This window comes from Lissotriton vulgaris, chromosome 2_1 (assembly GCF_964263255.1).
Source record: "Lissotriton vulgaris chromosome 2_1, aLisVul1.2, whole genome shotgun sequence".
NCBI lineage: Eukaryota > Metazoa > Chordata > Amphibia > Caudata > Salamandridae > Lissotriton > Lissotriton vulgaris.
The window spans coordinates 1,303,257,750-1,303,276,213 of NC_141687.1; the positions used below are offsets into that span (position 1 = coordinate 1,303,257,750).

Below are 18,464 nucleotides of genomic sequence, written 5' to 3' on the forward strand. Positions count from 1 at the left end.
TTTCTCTTCATATTATTGTGTTCGCACGGGTTGCTGCAAGTTCGCACGTGTTTTGTACAATTTCGCAATTTGCGAAATTGTACAAAACCCTCGCGAACTTGCAGAAACCCGTGCAAACATAAAAAAAAAAAAAAATCGCGAGAATTCGCGGATTTTGCGGATTGCGAGTTCGCAAATCCGCGAACGCGAGATCCGCAAAATTCGCCCATGCTTAGTCCAGCTATCTTTGGACTTGAAGGCATTTTTTATCATGCCCCGGAATATTTTTCATCATTCCTGCATGATTTTCCTGTACTAAGCACTTCTTTAAGCCACAGTTTCTCTGTTATGTTAGCACATTATTTCCAGACATCGTTGCTGTCCGAAACAAGTGTTATACTAATGTTGTCTCTTTAGACATTTTCAATAGATGAACGTACCTTTCGTGAGTGTTCTTCCTCACCTAAACAAGCCCTAATAGTGCATTTGACCCTTTCAGTAATGAAGGCTGCATCAACGTGATATGTATGATGTGGCAAGCCTTCCTTCGTAACAAGGGACAGCAGTTAGCATTGTACTTGGCCTTTTTTTCTTGCCCCACTAGTGATGGCTTTTGCAAGTGGAAATTAGTCTCCTTTTCTCTAGAATATGATCTAAAATTTTAAAATACTAAAGAGGTAGAAAAACGAAATCAAGATTTAATGTATAACATTATTAACTGTAAAATTAACAAAATCCAATTTGCATTTCTTTGAACATATTTGCCATGGAATTTAACCTTTGTTTTCCAGCTTCATCAATCCTTTGTTGAACCTTTACACAGTCTATTATGGCCAGAAAAATATTTTAATTTGCTTCACCATACGTGAGAGGAAACTGAGTGGATCCTTTGAGTTAAAACCACCCAGCCAATACAGACAAGCATTGTTCAAATGTGGGATCTTGAAAGGAGGTGTAACCCAGGAGTCAAAACTATCACAGAAGTTAGATGGGACAGCCCCTAAATGATTGTCATAAAGATTATCAACTCTCATAAACTCTCATAAACTGCAATAATTTGGAGATCAATCGCTTGTATTTTTGAAGATTACAAAAACAAGTAATCAAACAAATTGCCACCCATGTTATTAGACAAACTTAATTTCTTCCATATCTGGTCTGCTCCACCGGACTAAGAAACTATGGAAATCATCTATAATCGATCAATGAGAACAAAACCTTTTTCCTGTGTATCTACTGTATTATTGCCACCAACAAGAGTGTCACACTCCTTTAACCCTTTGCCTTCGCAGCTCTTCAACATCGTTGTCCACAGTCGTCCATGTCACCTGCTTGTTTTGCAGTTTTTTCATACTTCGATCTGTTGCATTGATTTCAGCCAGACGTTTAGACATAGGCTAAAAAGTGAGATTTAGAACTACTATGCGTGCATATTTGCTATATGTATGTAAATGCTACTTAGATGTGCGTTTTTCAAAGGTAAATTTGATATTTTATTAAGTTTGATTTAAAAAGAATAATTAGATCCTACATTTCATTTATCTCCCAAATGTTCTAAGAAAACATTTTGTTTTGGGCAAATTCATTTTTTTTCCTTACTGGTCTTATATTCTTTCAACCTGAGTTGATCTTTGAGGAGATAGCGCTCTGATTCGAACTCAAAGCCATTTTATAAATATATAGTGTAAATATAATAAATTAACAGGAAAATACATATTGTAAAAGTGGGTGTTGGAACAGGAACGTTCTCTATATGGTGTGCAGTTGTTTTCCCCTGCTCTTAGTGCCCTATTGCGTTTCTAATCTAGTGTGTACATGGAAGCCTAAGCCTATCTCCTGACATATGAGGTCCAGGAAAGGCCCTGCACCTAATGGGGCACTTCCTCATTACTGTCCCTGGCATTGGTTTAGCACGTAGAGAGGTGGTGGCAGCTTTCCATATTTTATGAATAGATCTGTCAAAGTGGTGGAAGCCTGCTTTTGTGCACTAACTCGGATCGTAGCGCTAACATTGCAAGTTGTGCATGTGGACTGTGTGGTGCATGTGTTGGGTTTGAGTGAACCAGAGTAATGGGATACATTTGGGATGCTCCAGGCCTGGTTCTGTGTGCAAGATGGAGGTAAGGTTGATTTCCCAGACAGTGGAAATAAATTCCTGACATTTATGAAGCAGGAGAAAAAAGGAATAGACTATGAACTGGGGGAAGAGACAAGGGTCCTTAAAAAATTCATTTAGGCCTCTTGCTGAAAGCAGCATTTATGTAGCACTGACATTTGTTTAAGGTTGGTACTATCATTTCTTTTGTTTAAGGTGAAAGAGAGTCCTTGGGTGAGGACATCCTTACCCTGATCACTCTTCAGTGTGGCTAATGACAGCCAGTGCAGAATCTCTCACCTCTTGTGCCTCTGTTGTCTCCAGGCTGGTGACTACCCTTCTGTGAGGAACATCTCTACACAACAGCTTTTTCTTTAGAGCAGTTTGGAGAGAACTCTTGGAAGCAGAACCACACTAAATTGGTTCTGAGATTGCAGACAGCAGATCTTCATTTCCTGTCTGCTTTGACTGTATAAAAGTGGGACTCTCTGATCCACAGGAAGTTCCAGTTTCTATATGATCTTGTAAAAAGTGTGCCAAAGAGTACTCTGAGGTCTGCTTTGCAACCAGGTCTCGTGTGTGTTTGATAGCAACCTTGACAGGGGTCAGGGGGTTTCACATGAAGTGTTGCCTTGCTCAAATAGGCTTTCCGTCTGACTTAAGGTGCCTAGAAGTAAACCTGGCTGCTGAGAGAGGCAAGGAGCCTGCCAACCCTGCAGGAGTTCTGACTGGCACACCAGAAGAATTGGACTATGGTTTTGGTGGGATCTGTTCAGAGGAAAGAGAACATTTCAGAGGAATCTGCATACCCCAGGTGTCAGCAGGCATCAGGCTTTCCTGGTTGTGTTCCTAGGTGGCAACAATTGACTCGTGGCAATTAATAAGTGCTGCTACACCAAGAACTGCAACCCTGGCTGAATCTGTGCTGCTGTGACCCAAACAAGTATTACTGTGGGGAATACCATTCTGCTACGAGCTAGAGAATGGTGTGGCTAGCTTGCGCCACTACACCAGATCCTGGCACCCTGAAACAGGGCCTGAGTGAAAGCCTCACACTCTGAAGCAGAAGTGTAGGAGTATGGCTGTAGCAAGATCGATCCCCTGGGGTTACAACAGTTAGCACATCAAACAGTTCACTAAATTGTGCCTGCACATTGTGCCATGTATAGTGTTTAATTTTGTTGTATAATAAAGTACTTATTTTTCATAGTAAAGTACTGGGTTGTACAATCTGTTATTGCTGTGCTGTGTGACTGTTGAGTTCTGAGCTCAATCTCTCACATACTACCTTTTTTAGGTTGAGCCTAGCAGCAGCGCACATACGCTGCTCGCTCTACGAGGCATGCAGTAATGGAGGATGTTGTGTAAGCCTCGCCCACTCTCAGCCCATACTTTTCATTGGCTGGTGACATCGTGTTTCATAAAGGCTTGCTTCCGATTCATTATGAGGCTTGGTAGTCTCTCCTGTTACCTCACTGACTCCATTTGATTCCGCCCATGAGGAATCGATCTTTTACTGTGTCCTAACTCTGGAGCTTTCATTACCAGTTCCGACAACTATTTACTTCATTAAGGGGCACAGCACGCAAGGGGTGACAGCTTCGGTAATGGCGGCTGCTTCCTAACCTAGCATTTTGTTTTCTGTTTTTTTATTTTATTTCAAACTTTTTTTTACGGAGCGTGGACACGCTTCAGGAACACCTCACTCCGTTTATTATTATTTTTTCTCCCCCTGCCTGCACTCCGTTGTCTGTACCTTCTCGCCCCGCCCGCACTCCGACCTGTGTTTCACCAAGTGTAAAAAAATACTCTGTAATTCACACCTTTCTCTCCGTGGTGTATCAGCTGGGCTTTGTTTAGATTCTCGCTTGTGAATGGTTTGTGTTTTCTCGTTGTAGTTTTACAGCACTATGTCTGAGTCATAAAGTGACGTCACACGTGGGGAGCTGATATATCGCCTTACCTTCCCAGATCCCACACTTCCCTCACGCTCCGTGAGGGACAGTGTTCATCGGGGTGTCCAACGTTGGCCCTGAGGCTAAAACACCCTCTTGTGATAATTTACAGAGGATCCAAATGGAAAGCCAGGGTTAAGGTAGTACCCAGCTCTGCTCCTCGTGACTCACGCTGGGCATCCGCGGCTGGAGTGAGATTGATAATTAGGGCATTTATAAAGACCTCTGAGAATGTTAATGTTAATGTTATGGGTGTCTTATATAGCGCTCGGCTACTCCAAGGAGTGTCCCGGTGCTTTCTGACCCACAGAAAAACTACAGAAAGGAGAAAGAAAAGGTGAAAAGACAAAAAACAGACCAATCACTGTCCATAGAGCCACGTTTTCAGACCTTTTCTAAAAGCCAGCAGGTTCGAGGTACAGCGGAGCGACAGGGGGAGGGTGTTCCATAACTGAGGAGCAAGATGTTTGAAAGAACGTCCCCCTACCCAGCAGGGACAATAGCCAAACCAAGAGATTCGGATCTAAGGGATCTTGTAGGTTTGTAGAAAGCAAGGCGTTTCTGGATATGTTCAGCTCCCACTGCATGGAGTGCCTTATGCGCCAGCGTAAGTGCTTTAAAAACAATCCGCTTCCTAACAGGGAGCCAGTGTAGGGAAAGTAACAGGTCCGAGGCTCTCGCTTGGCGAGGTAGGCCAAAAATGGCCCGTGCCGCCGAGTTTTGGACCACCTGGAGTTTTTGTAGTAGGTAGTCCGGAAGACCCAAATATAAAACATTTGAGTAGTCCAGCCTGGAGCAGATAAGAGCCTGGACCGTCGTCTTCCTATGCGTCAAAGGGAGCAAGGGAAGAAACTTGCGCAACATTTTAAGGAGATCATAGCAAGTGCCAGTCAGGCCCAAGATCTAGGATTCAAGAGATAGGCTGTTGTCAATTTTGACCCCAAGATTCTTAGCCACCAGAGAAGAGGACGAGGGAGGGAACATGTTCACAGGCCACCAATCCTGCCAACTCGGGTCAGCCTGACACCCGAAGAAAATCACCTCTGATTTGTCAGGGTTGCACTTGAGGCTGTTTCGCTGAAACCAGTCGAAAACAGCCCCAAGGCACCCGCGGATGCTCTCTCCGTTGAACTCAGCTCCCTTACCACAAGTGAAAAGGAACTGGGTGTCATCGGCGTATGACATGACCTGAGCCCCAAAAGACTCCAACAGCACTGCCAAAGGGGTCATGAAGATATTAAATAGAGTCGGGCTAAGCACCGACCCCTGTGGGACTCCGACCTCCAAAGGCGGCACTTCGGCCGAGTATGGGGGGGCCCAGACCACCTGCCGGCGACCAGCTAGATAAGATCTAAACCAGCTCAACACCGTCCCTCTCAGACCGATCTCATAAAGTCTGCTGAGGAGATCCTCATGAGGGTGTGAGTTCTGTTCCTGACATCTCTCCTTGGTCCCTGAAGCCCCGCATTTTCATTTTTTATCGGCTCAGTCGTAGAGGCCTCCGATCTGAAACCCCCCCAGACTGCAGCTTTGGTGCTCCCGAGGCGCTCTCTTGCCTTGTCCTGCCTGGTCCAGCCTGGCCAGTCCCAGCTGCTGGGAGCATTCACTTCAGCTTCTCTGTAGTTTTAGGTAGCAGTAAAAGCTGCCGCTTTTTTGCCCCCGCCCACACTCTGCAGCTGGCCAAGGCACCCACAGGGGGCCACTAGAGAGGTCAGCTCTCTAGTGTCGCCTGGGCACCCCACCCCTCGCCCCTTCAGGGACAGGCACTTCGGTGGAGTGTCCCACCCCCACAGCCTGGTAGCGGCGCGTGAGGGGCATCACTTCCTGGGCAACCAGGACTTGGGTAGGGTATATATCCCTCCCCCACCATTTTGGCGATCTCTTTTGATCGCTGCTCACGCCGTCTCCCTCGCTACCGCTTACCCAGCGTGGTGGTGGCAGGAGGGTGGCCGAGAATATTGAAATGTTTTCCTTTTTCGTTGCAGGCGGAGTTACAGGGCGATCTGGAAGCGGGCCAGTACCAAGGATACCTCTGCGCGGCACCATAGGGGTGCCAGAGCCAAATCCGAGGAGCCTCATGGGAGGGTCCTTGAAACCGTGTTGGCGCCCCGCTAGTCCTTTGGGCGGTTGTGGGCCTTAACAACCGGGGGGTTTGCTATGCGACGCTCCACCCTGAAAGGGGTGTGAGTAAGGTACCAACAGTCACGTGATCCCGGAGAGGATTACTAGTAAGGACAGCCTAGGCGTGGTTCGCCCCAGTGCTGCCTGGCTCATCAGGCGGGCAGGCGGCCCAGTTGGTGGCCTGCCCTTGGATCGCCCGTAAGATAACCCACCTATTGCATAACGGTGTATGTAATAAACCTGCAGCCACTTTTCCCAAACCATAATTGTGTTGTGTGTTTATTTATGGGAAATAAAATGTATATTATGTTAGGAGGGGGGGAAAAGGATGCCAATGATGATACTAAGTTGTCTGTGCCTTCTCGCCCCATCCCTCACTTCGTAGTCCGTGTCTTCTTACCCCTCCTCCCCCGCCTGCACTCCGACCTTTGGTTCACCAAGTCTAAATAAGTACCCTGTAATAAGCCCCTTTCGCTCCGTGGGGTCTCAGCTGGGCTTTGTTTAGATTCTCGCTTGTATTCTTTGTGTTCCTGGATCTTTAGTACTGTTTATACCATTCTTAAAAAAAAAAACTAAAAGTACTGGAATGAAGAGAAAAGAAACTCTCCTGGGGCAGGAAAGGTGCACGTGGACCTGGGAAGCGTGGAAGCTATGTGAAAAAGTCACTACGCCCCAATTATGGCAGTGTTTTAATACCCAATATGAGGTTAGGCAACCACATTTGCCTTGTTGCTCCAGAGCGCCTTTACTCCACATCATCTGTCAGTAGGTATTGAAAATCAGAGCAAGAAGTTGTACATTATTAGGCGTCTTGATTCTTTTGCTTCATTTGAGTCACTCTGAGGCAGCAATTCCCAGAAGGCATTATGTGGTTCGAATGAAAGCGTGTGTAACCTTTTGGTACAAGGAGGGACAGAGCCAAGACTATGATATGGGCAAGGTTGTTTATTAGCAGCACAACAGTCTATTTGATAAAGAAAAGGGGCACACGGTGGCTATCCTGTGGGCTGTCTTGGGGGCTTCGGTCTCCGCCGTGGCTCTCTCCCTGGATTCCGTCTTCCAGCTCTCCCACCGTAAAGCATAAAAGGAAACAAACGTGGCTGTTAATACACAGCACCTATAAGCAATCGATATGGGAGGGGGAGTGAGGGAGTACGTTTTGTGGGTTGCACAGACACCACCACCAATGCTCAATACACCCCGAGAGTGCAGTGCAAACAGAGGTTTCACACCGTCTGTCGCCTCCCTCCTACCCGGTCCCTCCCCGCTTGAACCTGAGCAAGGTACGCAAACGGTCACGCACCTGAGTTAGCCACGCGTCCTCCTGCGCGTGGCTGGGCGATGGGCGGTATCGTTGGCCTCCTGGCTTTACTGGGTCGTCCTCTCGTCGCTGTTGTCCTCGCTCGGGGGTGACCTCCTGATCCGCCATGTCGTCTTGGCTCCTCCAGACCTTCGGTGGACCCGCTGCAATTCCCGGATACTCTCGGTAGATACCCCGAACACCACCGAGACGCCGTCTGCCGTGTCTGCCTTTTGTGTCTCCTGAAGCCGCTCCTGATTGGAGCACATGACTCCGTGTCACAGGGGCGGGGCAGGCCGCCTCGTAAGCGGAGCAGGAATGAAAGGGTCCAGTCCTGTAGGGAAGAGGAAAAGTCTGTTACAGGACTGCAGTCCTCGACCCGCTGACAAACCTCCCCCCCCTAGCTTTTCCCGTTCGGGGGAAAGAGGGTAACGTGAGAAGTAATCAGCATTAGAGTGCTCAGTACCCTTTCTATGGCATACATCGAAATCGTATGGCTGCAGGGAAAGGTACCATTGCATTATGCGATCGTTCCGGCCTTTGTTCTGATAGAGCCATGTCAAGGGGGCATGGTCGGTGATCAACGTTAAGTGACGGCCCTCCAGGTAATAACGGAGTTTCTCGATGCTCCACTTCACAGCCAGGCCCTCCTTCTCTATCGTTGGTTAGACAGCCTCTCGGGGGAACAGTTTCTGGCTTAGATACAAGATGGGTCTCTCCCTATCTTTCTTACTATCAGGTAAGGTTCTTGCCACTCTTTACGTAGTTTGTGGGTGGAAGTGAGAAGAAGAACAAGAGCCCAATCCCCAACGTCTAGTTCTCTCCATTTCTTTCCTTTATCATAAAATAATTTTTGTTTCGCCTGTGCCTTTTCTACAGTGTCATAGGACAAGGTCCTTAGTTTGTACAGCCTGTTTTTCAGTTGTTGGGCGTAGTCCATCAACTCTTGCGCATCCTGTGCACCCTCCTTTTCCCTACTGTCTTTTGTTAACTCCAATAGGGTACGGGGTTTCCTCCCGAACAACAGTTCAAAAGGGGAGGCTCCCATGCTACTCTGGTGTTGACTCCGTAACACGAAGAGGGCTAGGGGGGAGTAGTTGATCCCACTGTTTTCCGTCCCCTGACAGGAGTTTTTTTAAGGTGGTCTTAATCAGGCTGTTGTATCGTTCAACCAAACCCGTCAGTTTGCGGGTGGTAAACTGACGTGCGCAGGTGTTTCAACTGTAAGATAGCGCAGACCTGTTTCATAAGTCGGGAGACGAAAGGCGTACCCTGATCGGTGATAAGGTCTTTAGGGAATCCCATTCTAGAGAATAGTTCTACCAGTTTCTGGGAAATGGCGTTAGTGGAGGCAGCCCGTAATGGAAACGCCTCAGGATAGCGGGTGGCATAGTCCACCACCACCATCACGTACTGATATCCCCTATGTGATTTAGGCAGGGGCCCTATGATGTCTACTCCTATTGTTTCAAAGGGTTTCCCAATGATGGGGAGGGGAACAAGCGGAACCTTGGGCGGAATGTAAGGGTTGCGTTTCTGACATATTTGACACTCCTGGCAGTATTTCTTGATTTGTGCGTACACACCAGGCCAATAAAAGTGTTGTACGATGGACTCAGTTGTTTTTTCGGCCCCGGAGTGACCAGCTAATAGGTGGGCATGAGCGTAGAACATGACTTGCTCATGAAATTCCGCTGGTACAAGCAACTGAGGAGCAGCTTTATCGCTGCCTACCCTGTACAAAAGCCCGTTCTGTTTCAGAAAACAGGGGTATGTAGTACTTTGCCCCAGCGCTTCCTGGGCTTTTGCCAGGCTGGAGCCAAAGAGGCATCGTTCAACTGGGCAGCCCGGAAATTGGAGTCATTGGCCCATGGTTCTGTGGTTAGTAGTCCGGGAACTGCCTTGGTGGGTTTACTCTTAGACAAGGCTTCTTCCATCAAGGTGGGGAAGCCTTTATTGTCTGTCCCTATTATCAAGGCTTCGGGTCATTCTGGAAGAACCCCGACCTCACACTGTAGCTGAGTGCCTCTCTCTGTTACGATGTTTACCCTAGCTAAGGGGATACGTGCGTATGTCACCATGCACACACTTTATCCTGACGTTACGGTTCAGGAACAATGAGGAACCAGTCAGGGAACTCCTTTTCACTACAGAGTGGCGACAACCTGAATCTAACAGGGCCCTAATAGGGAGGTCATCAAGGAGGACACTTACGTAGTAGACCGGTCCGGTTTCCTCGGCATAGAGGATGGCACGAGGAACATATCCCACCTCCATCGGTTCTTCTTCTTTCTCTTTTCTTTTTCTACAAAGTCTTGCGATATGACCCCATTCTCCGCATTCGTAGCACTGAGGTCCTGTCATAACCGGGGGTTCAGGTCTTAATGATCTGGGTTTCATAGGAGGAGGAGGAGGATCAGGAGAGCCCTTGACGGGTTTCTTTTCGATTCTTGTGAAGACTTTATTGGCGGTAGGCTTCTCGCCATCCCTGACCGTTGGACGGGTTTGGGCTCTGGCATACGAAGACATCTCTATGTCGTGTTCAAGGGTCAAACCTGCGTGTTGGCTGAGCCATCTTTGTGTACCATAGGGCAATGCTTCAAGAAACTGCTCTAAATAAATCTTGTTCATTACCTCGTCCAGGTTGCCGTCTTGTGGTTTCAACCAAAGGTCAGCAGCTTCTTTCATTTTATAAAAGAGCGTTTTAGGTGTGTCATTGGCAAGTCCTCTCTCTTGTCTAAACCTTATTCTGTGACTTTCGTCGTCGACCCCGAGTCTGTCCAATACTATTTGTTTCACGTGACCGTATGCAGCGGTGCCGTCCTTGTTAGTGAGTTGATAAGCCGCCTGTGCTTCGCCTGTTAACAGGGGCGCTAAGTAAAAGGGCCACCTTTCCCCTGGCCAGGCACTAGCACGGGCTGCTCTCTCGAAATTCAGGAAAAATGAGACCGGGTCGTCTCCTGCTACGTATTTCTGTAGGGGAACTACTGCTCCTGGGGGTGCGGCCGCTCTTTGCTGCCCTAGAATAGTGAGGAGCTGAGTCGGTCCTTCTGTAAGCTTTGTGATGTGGTCCGCTTGCTGTTGAATGACGGCGGTGAACGTGGCCCTGTCATTGTCTGCCTGTTCGCTGGACTGTCCAACGGCCCATTCGAGCTTGGCCTGCCCTTCTGACATCTTGGTGAGTATGGCCTCCATCTGTGCAGACGGATAACTCCTGGCTGGCTCGCCACTTGTAACCATTTGGTACAAGGAGGGACAGATCCAAGACTATGCTATGGGCAAGGTTGTTTATTAGCAGCACAACAGTCCATTCGATAAAGAAAAGGGGCACACTGTGGCTATCCTGGGGGCTGTCCTGGGGGCTTCGGTCTCCGCCGTGGCTCTCTCCCTGGATTCCGTCTTCCAGCTCGCCCACCGTAAAGCATAAAAGGAAACAAACGTGGCTGTTAATACACAGCACCTATAAGCACTCGATATGGGAGGGTGAGTGAGGGAGTACGTTTTGTGGGTTGCACAGACACCGCCACCAATGCTCAATACACCCCGAGAGTGCAGTGCAAACAGAGGCTTCACACTGTCTGTTGCCTCCCTCCTACCCGGTCCCTCCCCGCTTGAACCTGAGCAAGGTACGCAAATGGTCACGCACCTGAGTTAGCCATGCGTCCTCCTGCGCGTGGCTGGGCGATGGGCGGTATCGTTGGCCTCCTGGCTTTCCCGGGTCGTCCTCTCGTCGCTGCTGTCCTCGCTCGGGGGTGACGTCCTGCTCCGCCGTGTCGTCGTGGCTCCTCCGGACCTCCAGACCTTCTTTCGGTGGACCCGCTGCAATTCCCGGATACTCTCGGTAGATACCGTTCGCGGAAGCCTCGTTCTCCGGGTTCTCCTCTGCTCCTCTCCTTCCTCCGTTCGTGGCTGCAATCTCCCCGAACACCACCGAGACGGCGTCTTCCGTGTCCGCCTTTCTGTCACCTGAAGCCGCTCCTGATTGGAGCACATGACTCCGTGTCACAGGGGCGGGGCAGGCCGCCTCGTAAGCGAAGCAGGAATTAAACGGGCCAGTCCAGTCCTGTAGGGAAGAGGAAAAGTTACAGGACTGCAGTCCTCGACCCGCTGACAGCGTGGCACTGTAAACGTGGTGCCCGGACTGCCACTACAAGGTTTGGAAAAGAATCGTGAGATTTAGAAACAAAGTCGTGGGAAATTAATTTCAACCCTATTTATGTTGAGGCGACGTACTCTCTAAGCGAAAAAAAGGCTACCATTAAGTCCCTTTTCACACGTTCATTGAGGTCTCTCCGGGCTATGATTTTTGCCCTGTTTTCCCATAGTAGACGATGGCCGTCCCTCGCAAAGTGTGAACTTGCCTTGCAGGGGTTTTGCCTTTGATAATTGCCATATTTTTGTTATGGGAGGAACGCTTATTTTAATTCAGGAAGTCCACCCCTTTCACTGTTGAGATGTCCGAAAGTACAGTCAAGGTTTTTAGCCGCCCTGTAGTCCAAGCCACCACTTAATGGGCAACGAGTGATTGCAGGGCCAGCATTTTCCATTCCCATATAACCACAATGCTGCGCTGCAAAGGGCTAGAATGGGCTTTGAATGCATCAGCAATGACCACTTTTATGTAAAGGCCGTAGACGGAGTTGCAGACAAAAATTAATAATTGTATTAAGTTTTGCCAGCAAACCTGTTTAAACCAATGTACACGTTGATAGTTTTTTTAACAACCTGTATCAGTTACCTTCGTGTTGACCCTTTGCATCAACAGAAAATTCTATTTTGAAACTTGAAAGAAGAAACGACCAACTATGTTCCAGACGTTTGGATAGATTTGGTTTTTACGCATTAAACAGTTATTAATAAAACTAGTTGCTACTGCTTGTTCGCTGACGCTTAATTAATGCAGTACTGGTTACAAAGGGCTGGATTCACTCCAACCATGACAAATGCTGACTCTTTCAATGGGGAGGGCCTTGCTAAAGCTGCTCCAGTAACACTGAGGCTCTGGGAAGCAGGTCAGACTCATTACAGTTCCAGGTCTTGCTGTTTCTCTTTACTGCAGAAGGACTTGACCTTCACCTTGTAGTCCACAGTCGCAGTGGCCATTAACCAGTATTGACTTGGGGGATTCTTGATTTTCCAGGACAGTCTCTGTATTTGCATACCTGTCCCAACACTATTCTGTATGTGTCCTGCTTTTTGAGATTTTAATTGCACAATTTTGCAGCCACGACATGTTTGCATAGTGATGTATTTGCCACATTTACCACAAAATGCTTCATCTGCTTGATAAGCTGCAGATTTTAACAAAAAAACATGGTTTCTGGCGCAAACAAAGCAAAAGTTATAAAAATGTGACAACTCGTGCTGGTGCACAGTGGAAACCCCTTCACAAAGTTGACTAGTCACATTTCTGTTGCAATAGTGTTAACGTGTAAAAAGGACAATACTATCACAAAATGTGTTCCTATATGCAGTAAAATATGTGTTTTTTTGACACGTAAATTAGTCAACCCTGCCGTATAGTTTGGTTTTTCCCTGCCACACAATCTTAGTGGCCCTGGACCTAGGGTGGGTTAAGCAAGCACACTTTTTGCATGCTTACCCTTACACTAAACATAGGCCGCTTGCCTTTCCACTCCCGTTTTTCATATGAGTTCATTTACCACCATGACAGAGTTTTACCAGCAGTGCCGTGGTGATTGAAAAAAGGTGGCAGAGCAGCTTCTAGTATGGAATTGTGCTAATTATTTCTGCTTTTTTATTGATAAATTTGGATTATATTTGTATTACTGGTGCTTTTAAAACCCCACTGATGGTGGTCTTCCAACCTAGAAAAAGAATATCAAACTACGCATAGGGATTTTTTAAAAACATATATTACATTCCTTATAATGATGATTTCATAAGTCGTAAAATGTTGGTGTCAATAATATCCCAAACCAGAATATAATATTATCCTGATAGGTTGATTTACAGTATTGATCCGATCGCGGTATGTTATAAACCGCAGCCGGCATGTGTTTTGCTCTGAGTCAGTTGGCTAGGCGAGCACTTAAAAGTTTTACGGAGTCCCTGGTGGTAGGGAGGTATCTATCATACGTGTATCAATTAACAGGCTACTTTTTAGGTGACCTGGTTATTAGCCATGTCTGGCGTGTCCGCCGTACTGCCTCACTTGGTAGATGGCAGCAGTATCAGTCAGGTGATTAGTAGACTCTAAGGACCCAGTGCGCAGCGGCCTTCAGTGGCCCTATATGTGTGCCATGTGGCATCCAAGTCTGACCCAGAATAAGTTCGAAGAGGAAGACTAGTCGAATTGAGTAATTTGTATTATGTCTGATCTGTGCAGATGCTGGAAAATTTGCTTCCCTGGGACCTCCACATGAGCTGTCCCGGCGAGTTTTGTTGCTGTAGTCTTACAGTAACTTAATAGATGTCGAATGCTAGTCCCACTTCTGACTAGGGCCTTTATTTTTTTAAGGTTTTGGAGCTCATGTCGGCCTCGATTATCCTTGCAACAAATGGCCCTGAAGTACTTCTTTTTTTAGCGTCCGACCAGCTGTGCCCAGTAGCAGGCAGGGTATTTATTTAGAAATTGGGCTTCGGCCACATCTTACCCATGCTGCTGTTTGACTTCCTCTCTTCCTCTGCACGTTGTCTTCACTTAACTAAAGTCCTAGAACTTGTGAAAAGTCTCATCCGAGGACTTGGCAGTGTGTAGGGTATAATGAACGGGTGGGGTCTGGATGTTTCAAACAATGGGGCAGAGCTTTGAATTTTGCATCAATGTTTTTCCAACATTTTTGTAAAGAGATTTTAGAAACCATTTTAAAAGGCAATTCATGATATTATCCAGTACTTCTTTTTTGAACAGTGCGTTGAACCTGCCAAGGCACACAATCTCATTGCTTTACATTTAGTCTCAGAAGCACTGGTTAGAGGCGGCAGACCCGAGAGCAGAGGACGGCCCGGGACCAGGGTTCGATTCCCGGCGGCAGGTTTCTGGACCAGGGTCAGCGGACTCGATAATTCTCTCGCCTCGGTGCCCACTCTGATCAGCGATCACACTCGGCAACTCTGGGCATTAGCTTGCCTCATCTTCACTAACGGCCCCACCAGACCGCCGGGGATGCCTGGTCTCACCCTGGAGATACCCATTAAGGGACCAACTCTCAGGGAAGCCAGGAAGGGTTTCGCAGCGGTCGAAGCGCCTTGGGACCCTACGGGTAAGTAGTGCGCTATATAAATGCCAATACATTTACATTACATTTACATACATACCCAGCTAATGAGCCATCTGAACGCTGGCAAACCCTTTCCAATACATTTAAGCACTGCACCTATTAGGAAAATGAAAATTGGACGCTTTCCCTGAATCTTGGAATGCATACATTTAAAATAAGCCCTGATCAATGATGCGCAGGCTGGTCACTGCACCCTGGCTCAGCGTGATTTAAGGGTGGGGCACGGCGGATTTGGCAGGGAAGTTAATAGTCTGTGTGACGCTTATGGCCTGGTACTTATGATTGATGCGGGTAATGTCTGTCCTTTTTTAGGTCGAGCCATACGCTGCTGCGAGGCATGCTGTATTGAAGTATGGAATGTAAGCCCAGCCCACTATGCCTATATTTCTCATTGGCTTGTGTCTTTGCCCTTCATAAATGCTGCCTTATTATTTGTTAACAGGTTTTTTAGTCCCTCCTTAGTACTGCCTTGTCTTCATTTGTAACCTCCAATGAGGACTGGACCTTTTACTTCGGTTATTACATAGTATGTCTGTAAGCACTATTTTATTTAATGAGTTTCTCCTACTGCAGGCACAACATGATATCTTGCAACTTTCAGAGCGCTGTGCATACTTTCACTTTTTGAGCAGCTGGGACAATAGTGTCCGCTTCTTCGAATAGGTGTCGCATTTACAAGTTTGAGCTATTGGCTTTGTAAATGACAATTCCTTTTATTTATGTGTTAATTAGCAAAACAGATAAATAAAAAGCATTGTCATTTACCATGCCAATAGCTTAAACTCTCGCAAGTGCAAGACCTATTGCATTGCAAATGTTTGTTTTAAACCTGTAACTGCTCGCAAGTGCTACCATTGAGGGTCAAGTGCTGAAGGGGTTGTACTTGACCCTGTTAGCAAATCCATAGTAGGAAGAACCCCAGCATATCAGAGACAACTACCTCAACCCGGATGGTTAATGGACAGTATTCCCTGCTTGCCCTGTGGCCCCCTTAACTGAGTGTGACGGCGAGTATTTCAAATGGCCACACACTTGGTATTGGCTCAACCAGCGTTGAACAGGTCCTGGTACTTATGTTGTACACATCTACATTCTATATTGAGAAATAATTTTCATCGTGATACAACCCATAGGTTTCTTTGTGTACTGAATTATAATTGCTTAGCTGTTGCACAGGATAGTATAGAACTGATGTTACCATGCACATCTAACCCTCTAAAAATTACTAAATTACTATTAATTTCCTTCTAGATTTGGTTTGGAATGCCAGTCTGTGGAGTCTGCAAATGATATAGTGCTCCCTTCTTTCGACGAGAAAAGAAGACATTGTGTTTTTCAAGGAGATCTTCTACTATTCAGCTGTGCTGGCTCTCATTCCAGCCACAAACGAATCTGCCCTTGTAGAGACTATATGAAAGGACAAGTTGCACTTTGTAAAGACTGTCTTTAGCAGTCACCCACCTGAATTATGGACAAAGCATAATTCTTGCACTTTTATTTGATTGATTCATCAGATTCCTTTGTGGAAAGATGGAGGTGCATCTTCATAGAGGATTTTTCCACAACAAAAATTAATATTAATGAAAGACTTTATAATTTTATTAAATATTATGTTAATTTTATTTTTATAAATGAAAGATTTACATGGCAGAACTTTGGAAACTTGTAGTTGCTCACCGAGGGCATACGGCCAATGCAGCACTCCTAGGATTTCCCAAAGTGGCTATTTGGCATCAAAGGAGAGGGTATTACTTTTGTGAATTAGAATTATTCAATATCACAATCCGCATCTTTACCAACCAAGGTGACAAGCATGAGGAGCATTCCAGAAGATTACTGATGAAGAAATGGAAAATGTTGTACAGAGTTCTGCAGGTATATATGTCTGAGTACAGCTTGAGCTCTGCTGGGTGGGCGTGTTTGAGGAAAGTGGGATCACTGATTGATTGAGGACATTAAATCAACTGCAAAGCTTAATTTCATCTCTGATACCAACAGATTATCTTTACGTTGTCATCATCAGAAAAGAAATTATCGCCCCATGACAGCACTGAATGGAAACATGGCATATGGGTGATCCTGTTAGCGTCACAAAGGGTACTGATATTATCTTGCCAAACAGTGTGGTTCCTTGCAATTAACTGTTATAGTTTACATAAGTGCTAAAATCTGCCTACTCTTCCTGTGCAGCCTGTCTATAGGAATACTGAGTGAATGGAAAAACTATTTATCATGAGAGTATCATGCCATGTACAAGATCATGTCTCAGCAATATTATTATTCACTTTTTTATTCTGAAAGTATATTGGAAAACTACTGGAGGACAGTCTGGAAAGACTTAGCAAAATCTTTAAGACTTAGAAGCCTTACTGTATCATAGGTGTGTGCGTTTGGGCGTGTTTCATACTCTCCTGTGAATATTAACATTCAGAAAATATGTAAAAGAACAGCGACAGTTCAACTGTTACTGCAAGATGTGGAAATGTATATAATTTATAAAGATTATCTGTGTATGTTTTAATAGGCAGGTCTGAGATATGTATATATTGAAAGCTACTGGTTAGTTTTGTGGTATGCTTGAATACAAAGTTCCATTAGATGCGTTAAAGCTTTAGAAATAACAAAATGTAAGTTTTATTAAAAAATATGATGTTTATTATGCTGGTTTTAAAGCATGAAGTGATGTGTGAGAATGCACTATTTCAGGCTTAAGAGGATACATTATGGCCTGTTTTTTAAGTATGAAAAATCAGAGCTGATTGAAAATGCTCAGTCTTCTTTCAGCTGTACCATAGTTGGATTATTCTTGTTCAAAAGCGCTTCTTCAGGAACAGGCACTGGTATTTTAATTTTGTAGATGGGTATTTCGGTCTGAGAACTTGTATGCATTTAAACATGCTCCTTGTTGTTCCCCAAACATAGTGCCCCAATTTTTGATGAAGCACGTGCCAGTATTTCTTCCCTTGCAGACTACCATATATTCCACTGTAAAATTTGGTTTAAACTATTGGTGATTCTTGATTGAAAGTCCAATTTTATGATCTCTTGGTAAAATCAGTCATTGTTTTCATTTGTCTGTGGAAGAGGACACCACTCGAATATATGCATGAAGTATGGGAGAGAGGAGCCTCTCCAAATGACATCTTACTTGAAGTCCATCACACACCTAATTTCCTTCTGAATACTCCCTTTGGAAAAAGTGTTCCTGTGTAAAAGGAGAAATCTTAGTGAGCTACATATTTTTGGCAAGACCATAAAGAAATGTTCTGTGGGTACTTTTCATGACGCAACTCCTAACAAATAATTTACGGCTGTCACTGTAGACTACTTTTCATACTGTTACTGAGATTCTGTGTATTAGCAAAGTACTTTCCAGCTGTTTTAAGATGCACCACTATGTAGCATGTACAATGGGTAAATTATGGTGAAATGAAAATTAGATTTTGCAAATGTATTTATTTATTATCATACTTTCTAAGCAATGGGTTTTCCGGTTGAACTGCAAAGGTAAACTTGGAAAGAAATATATTTTGTTTGGTTCTATTTTGGATGCTTTTATTCTTAAAATCATATTAAGCTTGTGTGTAGTGTATTCTACCTACAGGTTAAACTATCATTATGTGAAAAGGAAAACATTTTCTTTACTCCAGGTGTTTTTATTTCTTAAATTCTGATGTTTCTTGGTCAACGGAATGTATACAATTGTAATGAAAAAGAAAAAAATGTAATCCTACTTAAAATGTGATTACATTTCATATTAAAGTGTAAGC

General features: G+C 45.5%; 1 protein-coding gene across 2 annotated transcripts in view; it reads left to right on the plus strand.

Annotated features, from left to right (window-relative positions):
- Positions 1 to 18,220, plus strand: part of MGAT5 (alpha-1,6-mannosylglycoprotein 6-beta-N-acetylglucosaminyltransferase) — a 752,885-nt gene extending 734,665 nt beyond the window's left edge. For both annotated transcript variants that reach the window (XM_086957066.1, XM_086957067.1), the window contains exon 17: positions 15,946 to 18,220. In XM_086957066.1, the coding sequence (XP_086813192.1) occupies positions 15,946 to 16,144 (199 nt within the window). In that variant the 3' untranslated portion in view covers positions 16,145 to 18,220. The remainder of the gene's footprint in view (positions 1 to 15,945) is intronic.
- The last annotated feature ends 244 nt before the right edge of the window (positions 18,221 to 18,464 follow it).